Source organism: Vipera ursinii, assembly GCF_947247035.1.
Source record: "Vipera ursinii genome assembly, chromosome: 9".
Lineage (NCBI taxonomy): Eukaryota > Metazoa > Chordata > Lepidosauria > Squamata > Viperidae > Vipera > Vipera ursinii.
In genome coordinates this window covers 18,441,357-18,451,183 of record NC_139523.1, presented here as the reverse complement: position 1 = coordinate 18,451,183, position 9,827 = coordinate 18,441,357, and the positions used below count along the sequence as shown (strand labels likewise).

Here is a 9,827-nt window from a genome sequence, read left to right as displayed (position 1 = left end):
AGTAGCATTGTTCTGCCCATTATGACATCAGGAGTGGTGTCACAGCTGGATTTTTTCCCCCTTCCCTGGGTTTTCTTAATAGGTCAGTATCCAGCTTGCCATGTCCGGTTGGGCACCCTTGTGGGCTTTGTTTCTGGGTCTGTTCTTAACCATCACTGAAGGTAGCCATTATGAAGGCCACTCACTGGGCGAGCCCTGCTTCCCTGGCCGCCCTTGCGTATTAGCATTTATCTCTGATAACCCCGTGATCCTACGTTGTCCACGCTCTTCACACAAAGGCCATATCACTTGGCAATACCTTGACCCATCTTGGACCGATGAGCAACCACTCACCTTCTTGCGCTCAGGTGGGACTTCTTGGCCCTTGTTTAGCCATGCCAAGCTGCAGAGACTACGTTTCAAATCCCGACTGATCGCCAGCAACCTGTATATCCCAAGTCCCAGTACAGAAGATTCTGGCTTGTACATCTGCCGTGCGGGAGACACCACCCTTGGCTATTACGATGTTGATTTTCAGGATGCCGGGCGTCTCCATGTGTCACATGCAAGTCTAGGAGAAGCCACTTTGAGCAATGCTACGGTGCAGCTAGATAATGGAACGCAGGCCATCCTGTTCACTTCCTGGAGCCCTTGGCAGTCTTGCGATCGCTGTGGTCACCCTGGGGAACGGAAACAAGTGGGGTTTTGCTATGCCCAGATGATCACGGTGGACTCTGAGGAGGAGGAAATGCCATTGCCTTGTGGGATAGCCAGGCAGAAGTATTTGATGTTGCCACAACGGGAACCAGAGCTGAGGATAGAAGCCTGCCAGATGCCCTGTGACATATACTTGACTGGCCAAGAGGAGCCATACTGGGTACCACTCTTGGTCTTTACCACCTACCACCCACAGCAAAAAGCCATCGCTCACCTTCGCTGCCCAACATCTTCCATCTACAGGTACTACCTAAGTCTTTCCTGCCCCCATCAGGCAGGGGTCTATGACAATTTGCCATGGCCAACTCATCACTGCCAACTCACCACAGGACAACTAATAACAAAAAAATATGGTGGAATAGAAGCATTAAAGCAAGGAGGGAAAAGGAGGCACAGAATGAAATGGGGTTGGCAAAAATTAAAATATTTTTTTGTATTTATTTTAAATAATTAAAAAGAATTGTTAAATTGTTGCACAGTGAATTGTCTCATGGCAAGTTGGCTGTGGCAAGTTAGCCATGGTGAGTTGGCTGTAGAAAGTTGTCCCATTCCCTCAGGCAGACCTCCAGTTCTGTTTAGCATACACACAAAATGTAGTTGATTCTCTATGGCAGGGATGTCAAACTCATGACGTCACGTGATGTCACACGACTTTTTCCCCCTTGCCGGCAATGGGGTGGGCGCGGTTTCAGTCCAGTTTTCATCCAGCCTGTGGGCCGGCAGTTTGACAGGCCTGCTCTATGGTATGGGCTTAGTGTATTGTAGTCACTGTGGTTCGCCTATAATGTGCTAAGTCTATCAATTGTTTATTCAATACAATGTATCCCCATAGCAGGTCTACACATCCTAACTAAGCAATAATGCGCTTTGTGGTTGGGCTTAGTGTACTGCAGGGGTCTTCAAACTTGGCCCTTTTATGACTTGTGGGCTTCAACTCCCAGAATTCCTCAGCCAGGCATGCTGGCTGAGGAATTCTGGGAGTTGAAGTCCGCAAGTCATGAAAGGGTCAAGTTTGAAAAACCCCTAGTGTACTGTATGAATGCAGTCTTTGTAGTCTGCAAACTTGTTGATGGCTTATTGCACTGGAACATGGGCAGGGTCAAAGCAAATCATAACTATAACATACAACCTCTCTGACTTGTTCCCAAATTTAAAACTGCTGTGGCTGTTGTTCCTTTTCTCCATAAACATTCCCTACATGATTAGCTGAAACAGGGAAGTATAAAAAATCGTGCGATATTTGTAAGCCATTCACAAGGCTGCTTTCTCCAAATCCATGTAGTATTGTTTCTATTATTATACCTAAGGAGTCCAAATTCCTGCTAGCTTTTTGCAATCACCTAGAGACATCTTAATACAGCTATTATTTCTGCCACACTTAATTATATAGTGGGGTTGTTTGTTTGTTTTTCCAGAAGCAAACTTTGTTAAATTAGTGCACTCAGGATAGCAGTTTTCCTTATCCAAATTTAATTGGCTCCACCACTTAGGCTCTCACACCAGCAGCCTTAATACCATGAACAGGAGAAACAGGAAATGTTGATTTAGTTCTCTTGCTTTTGCTTGAATCTCTGTACATTGTAAAAAAGAAAAAAAGCAAGTTAAACATTGACGAGTTACATGAACCTTTCACCTTGGGATAGCAGATGGAGTTCCAGTTCTGCTACTTGCAGCAAGACTGGTTTTTTTTTTAAAAAAAACCAATAATCAAGAGAAACTCAATGAAGGACACACAATAAAAACAGCTGCAGGAGCTCAAGGACTGAGCTAAGGCTAAGCCAAAGCTAATGTTAGCACGGCAAGCAATTCAACGGCATGTCGATCTGTCCTATTATTATCCTCCAGGTGGTAACATCTGATTATCCTTGTCTGGGCTTAATACAGGTAGTCCTCAATGTACGACTATTCAGTCCCCAACTTACGTTAAGATGGTGCTGAGAAAAGTGATTTATGACCGGTCCTCACACTTACAACCATCACAATCCCCACAATCACATGATCAAAATTTGGTTGCTTGGCAACCGGCACTTATTTACAACTGTTGCAGCATCTTGAGGGGGTGGGGTCACATGATCGCCATTTCTAACCTTTCCAACAAGCAAAGGCAGTGGAGTACACAAGTCATAAAAGGGCCAAGTTTGAAGACCCCTGGCTTAAACAATTGGGATTGGGATTTGCTGCAGCAAAACAGATTATAAAATCAAGCAGAACTTACTTAATGGCGATTTTGCTTTGCCCGAGAAATTCTGGTCCCAAGGTCCCTCCCAACTCTGTTATTCTGTCAGGTGGCTAACAGTTTTAAAAACATAATAAAAACCAAGTTTAAAACCACAGAGGTAATATAAAATAACTGAGCAGCTGAGAACACCCCAGTGAATATAATCAAGATCAAGAAACATTTTCACCCTTACTATCAGATGAAGCTTCCAAATACTCTTCAAGTGCATTGCAGTAATCCATGCAGGAAGTGACTAAGGCATGAGTAACCAGGAACAGGCAGAATCAATGCACAACTCAAAGCTGTGGCTGGCCATAGCTGTCACCTGCTGTTTGCGGACCCCCAAATTGTTGCAATTCTAGGATGAATTGATGGATCAACAAATGAAGACATAAACAAGCCGATGGGCAATTAAGCATTATTTGAAAAGAGAAATGCTACAGAATAGAACAGCATATCTGTAAAGTAGGGGGGGGGATTCATGCATTGTTCTAGGCCAGAATGAGTAACCTATGAATTGTGGGCCCCAGTACCATACGGGTTTTCCAGCCCCTGAAGTACATTGTTATTTTTAGAGATGTGGTTTTGCTCCTTTTTGTGAGAATATCAGTGTGCTAAGCATCTGCTAAAATATCTATTTTACAGTGAACACCTCCCCACCCCCTCCTGCCAGGACACCTGCAAAAATAAAAAATGAAATGAAAATATCAATCCCCTCTACTCCCATCTGTATAGTTCTGGAAGGACTTACGCAAGAAAAAAATGAAGACCCTATTTGCATAAAAAGATTGCTTGCCTCTTCTAAACCTTTTTATAATTTGTTGAATGATAAATAAGCAAGAGTTATATCAAACTAATCTATAAGCAGGTGTTTGCAAATCACATCGGCTGGGTTTATGCAGCACACCAAGCTAATATTGCAGCAAGCCCATTATCACTTAGCATATTGTGCAAATCTCACTGAATAGGCAACACAGGGAGAGATTGTTCAAGAATATGAAATATAGTAGTCCCCAACTTACAACAGTTCATTTAGTAACCATTCAAAGTTACAAGGGCACTGAAAAATGTGACATGACCGTTTTTCACAGTTACGACCTTTGCAGCATCCCCATGATCATGTGATCAAAATTTGGACCCTTGGCGACTGGCTCATATTTATGACGGTCGCAGTGTCCTGGGGTCACGTGATCTACCTTTTGTGCCCTTCTGACAAGCAAAGTCAATGGGGAAGCCCGATTCACTTAACAACCAGGTTACTAACTTAACAACTGCAGTGATTCATTTAACAGTGGCAAGAAAGATCGTAAACTAGGGCAAAATTCACTCAACAATTGTCTCATTTAGCAACAGAAATTGTGAGCGCTTTAAGTCGAGGAAAATCACCTCTGATATAAAATCAAGGTGGTACAATTGAATGAATAAATGAACCTTTATTATCAAAGTACAACGTGTATACATTGAGATTGGCTGAGCCTCCCTTCGTGCCACCCCCCAACTCACAGTGACAACAAACCCACCATTTTGTTACACCATGTGAGCTAATTGCACAATGTGCCGGCCTCGCAAGTCTATCATACATAGAGTTATTTCCCGTTCAGGAGCCTAACAGCCCATGGATAAAAGCTGTTCTTCAGCCTGTTGGTACGGCTGGCTATACTCCTATATCTCCTACCCGATGGTAGGAGAGTAAAGAGGTACCGACCAGGGTGTGAGTCGTCCCTGAGAATTTTCCTCACTCTTCCAAGGCAGCGGACCCTGGCGAGGTCATCCAGTGGTGTCAGGGGACAGCCCACGATGTTTTGTGCTGTGCAAAATGGATACAAATGGATAAGTTTACCAACTTTTGTTGTTAACAAAGAAAACTGCCCCCTTCATTTGCTGCAGTAGTTGTTGCAATCTAAATATTGCTATCTGCTGAAAAGGTAGCCAATTGGGCGGAATCAATCATTTTTAGAATATTTTAATATAAAAACTCCTCAAAAATTGCCTTGCACAGAAAGCCCCTTCTGCGATGAAGCTGGGTTCACACATTGCATTCAACCTCAGTGTGGTGAGGGGGCTAGTACTTAAGAGTAAGTATCATGACTTGGAAACCATTAGCTTTGCATGGGGTTTGAATCCTGTCAGTTGCAGTTTGGTCAACAAACTATGGCTTGGTCTGAGATGAACCCAAGCTATTCCTGTAGCAATCTGGGCATTAAATATATTTTGGGATGGATGTCTGATTCCTCATCTTGTAGGAATGACCTTGTCCTCTTGCCTTCTTCAGCCCTGTCTACTGGCAGGAAGGTCTCACAACGTTGACACACCTTCAGCTTCAGAACTTCAGCTTCTCCAGAAGTTCCCAAAGCCTGGACAAAGCCACTGGTGGTGGGATCCTACACCTCTCCTTCCAGAACGATTCACACAGCACTTTGTACCAGTGTTTCGTGAATGGACATTTAGCGGGAAAGTTTTTAGTCACCTCTCCTGGTGCGGTGAGCCCACCAGGGGAGCTGGCTCACACTTACTCCATCATTGAGGCATTGGTGGTGGGCCTCTCCATATTCCTTGTGTTCCTGATGTTTCTCAGCATAATCGAGTCCTGCAGGAAGAAACCAGAAACTACTGTGGTCTAGATGATGGTGTGTGAACTTTGGTGGACACCTTAGGAAAAGAAGGTGTGAATTGATGATTAATAAACCTATTGACTGACGACAGTATACATTCAGATACAGCCTGGGCTTTAATAAAAGGAAGGGTTAAGGTCATTGGAGCTGGATCTAGTGCTTCTCTAAGCAGCATCACACAGAGAAGGCAGTGCACAATTTCCATCACCCTAGAGTAGGGGTAGGCAACCTCGGCTCTTTTATGACTCGTGGACTTCAACTCCCTGAGCATAGCTGACTCAGGAATTCTGGGATTTGAAGTCCACGAGTCATAAAAGAGCCGAGGTTGCCTACCCCTGCCCTAGAGGCACAGCAGACTTGGTGTCCCACCTAAAGGCCTCCTAAGGTGATATTTATGGTGAACCTTCTACGGCCAATGAGCTGCGAATTGATCTATAGCAGATCAATCAGGATTGCTGGGCTGGACTGGGCCCTTTTCCAAAATATACATCAAGGTTCCTTGAAAGGCAGGGGTCTTCAAACTTGGCCCTTTTACGACTTGTGGACTTCAACTCCCAGAATTCCTCAGCCAGTGTGCCTGGCTGCCTGGCTGAGGAATTCTGGGAGTTGAAGTCCACAAGTCGTAAAAGGGCCAAGTTTGAAGACCCCTGCTTAAAAACATTACACTTTCCAAAAACAAAAACAAAAACCCAACAACCACCTGGTTCAGTGCCAAGTTGGGCAATGGCTGCTAGCTACAGTGCACCACTGTGGCACTAGGGGTCGCTGTGGCATAAGATGCGCTCCGTATTTTGGCTTGCAATGCATGATTTGGAAAAATAATACCATCCTGATTTTTTAAAAGATGCTTTTATCTGTACCAGTTTTGTACTTGTCAAGAAGATGGGATAATCAGGTGAAGCCAGTAAATGGTTTGTTTGGATTAGCTTAATGTACTGTGTGAACCCATTGTGGTTTCATTCAGTTACCGGTACTTTAAGTGTTATACTTCTGTAAGCCACCTGGAGTCACCATGACTGAGTTGGACAGCCGTTTAAATTTTCTTAATAAAAATTTAAAAGTGAAAAACCAAGAGGAAATATTTTAAGTAACATCCTCTTGCATTTCCCCCCCCTACAGTTTTCCTTTTTCCAGTAGCATCCTTAGAATAGCAATAGCACTTAACTTATATACCGCTTCATAGTGCTTTACAGTCCTCGCTAAGCGATTTACAGAGTCAGCATATTGCCCCCAACAATCTGGGGCAATACCGACCTCGGAACGATAGAAGGCTGAGTCAACCTTGAGCCAGTCAGAATCAAACTCCAGGCTGTGGGCAGAATTAGCCTGCAATACTGCATTCTAACCACTGTGCCACCACGGCTCTTGAGAATATTTGTATGTTTGATGTAACTTAGGAAAGTAGCTCAATGAGAAGTATTGCTTGTCCATCCAAAGGTATCAAATAAGCCAACATTTCAACTCCTGTCCCCAGCGAGGCCCATGTTTCTCCATTAAAATACTGGCTGCCTTCATCCTATGCTTTCACTGAATTCTTACACTGGATAAAGATGTAGCACAAATTGCTTGGTCTTGCAGGAATCCAACCTGCATGGCTTATGACAAAGTATTGTGTAGATGCCCTACAATTGCATTTCATTCTGGTTAAGAAGATTTGACTTGGGGCCATGTATCCGTTACATGGTTACTCCACGTTTACAAATAAAGGTTGGAGGTAAAGGTTTGGGCAGCTGGAGGATGTGATAATTCCCAGTAAAGTGTCCAAGGGCCGATGAAATATTCAATGCTACCCTCCCAACATATAGAAATATTTACACTCCGGACGAGGACAATCAACTCTTTCTCTGCTCCGAAGTGTAAGGCCTGAGCAGCCAGAGCGAATGTTTCTCTGCAGCCTTTGTCTTTACAATGAATCACTGAATCACCCACCGGGTGCAATTGACTGATGCCGGATCACAACTGCCTCTTTGTCTCCAACTCCCAGGAGGCACAGTGTGTGACTGACACGACTCTTCTCTTTCCCCGTGCCAGGAACGGTCAGGGTGCAAGGACACTTCATCTTATCACTGATCATCTTATCCTTTGCCCATCTTTAACCAGGCACTTGGGGCCTGCCAGATTTTTTATTTTAATGTCCCTAATTGCAAATTGGCAAGGCTGAGCGAAGGGACACAGCTTTGCTCCAGGCCTTATGAGCTTCACTCCCACAACAGCACCAGACTCTTCGTAGGGTTGAATTAAACCAACCAGAGATTTATCCAAAAACATATCCCATCTGCTCAACAGGGCTCATAGATCATGCTTAGTGAGCTCAGTCTGGGGACACAAATGACAAGCCAGCCAACATGGCCTCGGCATGTGCTGCAAGGCCCGGTTGGATGGTTGCCATCGTGCAACTAAGCCACATCTGCAGAATAGCTTTGCTTTTGGGGTCATGGCACCTGTTCACAAGAACCTTCCTCCACCTGGACCTTCCAGATGTGTCGAACTACAGCTCCCACCATCCTCACCTAACCAACCACCATCGGTTTTGGGAAAGCTACTCATAATATCACAAGGACATGAGGCCTGTTGACACCAGAAATGCATTCCTTAAAAAAAAAACATGTTGTCAGAGCTTGGGGAAAGGAAACAAGAGGCAGAGTAAAGATGATACACTTGTCCCTAAATGCTACCTGCATCTGACGCTAGTATCTTCTAGTAACCACTACATTCTAGCCAAACAATCTCTATTTTGAAACTGACTTTCATCCGCAGACAGCAAGGTTGAAGCATTTAACCAAGGTGCTGGATTTTGCCTCCTCTTCTCCATTGCCTGGGGAAATTGAAAGCTTGCCCTACTGAAGGCACTATCCACAATTTGTTAGTACGCAAGGCAGCCCTACTTGCACAGAGAGATGCTTCTTTAGCCCCATCTGTCCCTGGAAGGAGCCAGTGAGGTGATCTTGGAACAGGAATCCAGAAGCCATTATTAGGACAACGAGCGATTCTAAAGAAAGGGAAGTCCAGGGAAGTGGGAAAGCATTTAAAAAAGATTCAGACTTGACTGCCCCTGATTTCCTGAGGCATAAGAAGGAGAGAAGGGGGAACATGCAGGTTTTCAAGTTTCTGCTACTATGGTTCATCTCAATATAGTTCTAGTCTCCTTGTGGATCGGTTTCCTGACGTGGGCTACCTTACAGGGCTGGCTGCATTGCTAACATGGAGATAGCTATTTTACGATTTATTAGCCACGTGTGTATTTAGCTGTGAAATTGCTAGGTGGATGCATTTCTCCCCCAATGTTACTGACAGCAGCAGCAGAAGGGGGGGGGCCCTCCCTGATTAATGTTTTCAGTAACGAGGCGTTTCTCTGATTGATGTTTCTAGTTCTTCAAGGAACAAAGAAAGCTACATACAGCCTGACAAGAACACTGTTCAAGTGTCACGGTTCCAACAAATTCAGTGACTTGAAAACTCATCACCCCTCGTTATAATGTGAGAAACACACCTCCTGAACACGTTGACGATCATTAACAAGGTCATACTAAGGGATTGTGGGATGTTGCATGCTACATGCGACAACCTCTGAGCCTGCGTGCTGTGTCAGAGATATGGCAAATGGTGTTGGCCAATGTGTTTGAAGTGTATGTAAAGTAATTCTCCACCCTTTCTAAGGGGGCTTCTCCAATGGGTGAGGTGCCCTTTTTTTCGCTTGTGCACATAAAGAGGTTTTTAGTTTATCTTTCCAGGTCAGGTTCTGACCAACAAGGCACACCAGGCTAATGGATCTGCCAGCACTTATGGTTAATATTTTTAGCCCAGTGTTTCTCAATCTGGGCAACTTGAGATGTGCAGACTTCAGTTCCCAGAATGCCCCAGCCAGCATGGCTGGCTGGGGCATTCTGGGAACTGAAGTCTGCACATCTTCAAGTTGCCAAGGTTAAGAATCACTGTATTAGCCAATTTCAACATTTCACCACATGAAAACAAATGGGCCCCCTTGTACAATCTCTGTTCTCAGTTTAGGATAGGCTCTCGCCTCCAAATTTGTTGAATGCCTGAATGGTTGTGGCAGTGAACCAAGATTTTTTTTAAAATAAATAAATAAATAAATCTATTTTTCCTTTTAATCAACCCAAGGAGGCTTGTGATCCTTGCGGGACAGAAGATTTTTGCATCCAGTTTTGGTCACCACAATGTAAAAAAGATGTTGAGACTCTAGAAAGAGTACAGAGAAGAGCAACAAAGATGATTGGGGGACTGGAGGCTAAAACATATAGGGAACAGTTGCTGGAATTGGGTATGTGTAGTTTAATGAA

At 44.2% G+C, this 9,827-nt stretch overlaps 1 protein-coding gene across 1 annotated transcript; it reads left to right on the top strand.

The window, feature by feature from the left end:
• Positions 1-100: 100 nt before the first annotated feature.
• Positions 101-5,535, top strand: FAM187B (family with sequence similarity 187 member B; the record flags this gene model as incomplete). The annotated part of the gene is made up of 2 exons (XM_083368937.1): positions 101-939; positions 5,187-5,535. The coding sequence occupies 2 exons, from the start codon at positions 101-103 to the stop codon at positions 5,533-5,535; spliced, it is 1,188 nt and encodes a 395-aa protein (XP_083225063.1).
• Positions 5,536-9,827: the final 4,292 nt, after the last annotated feature.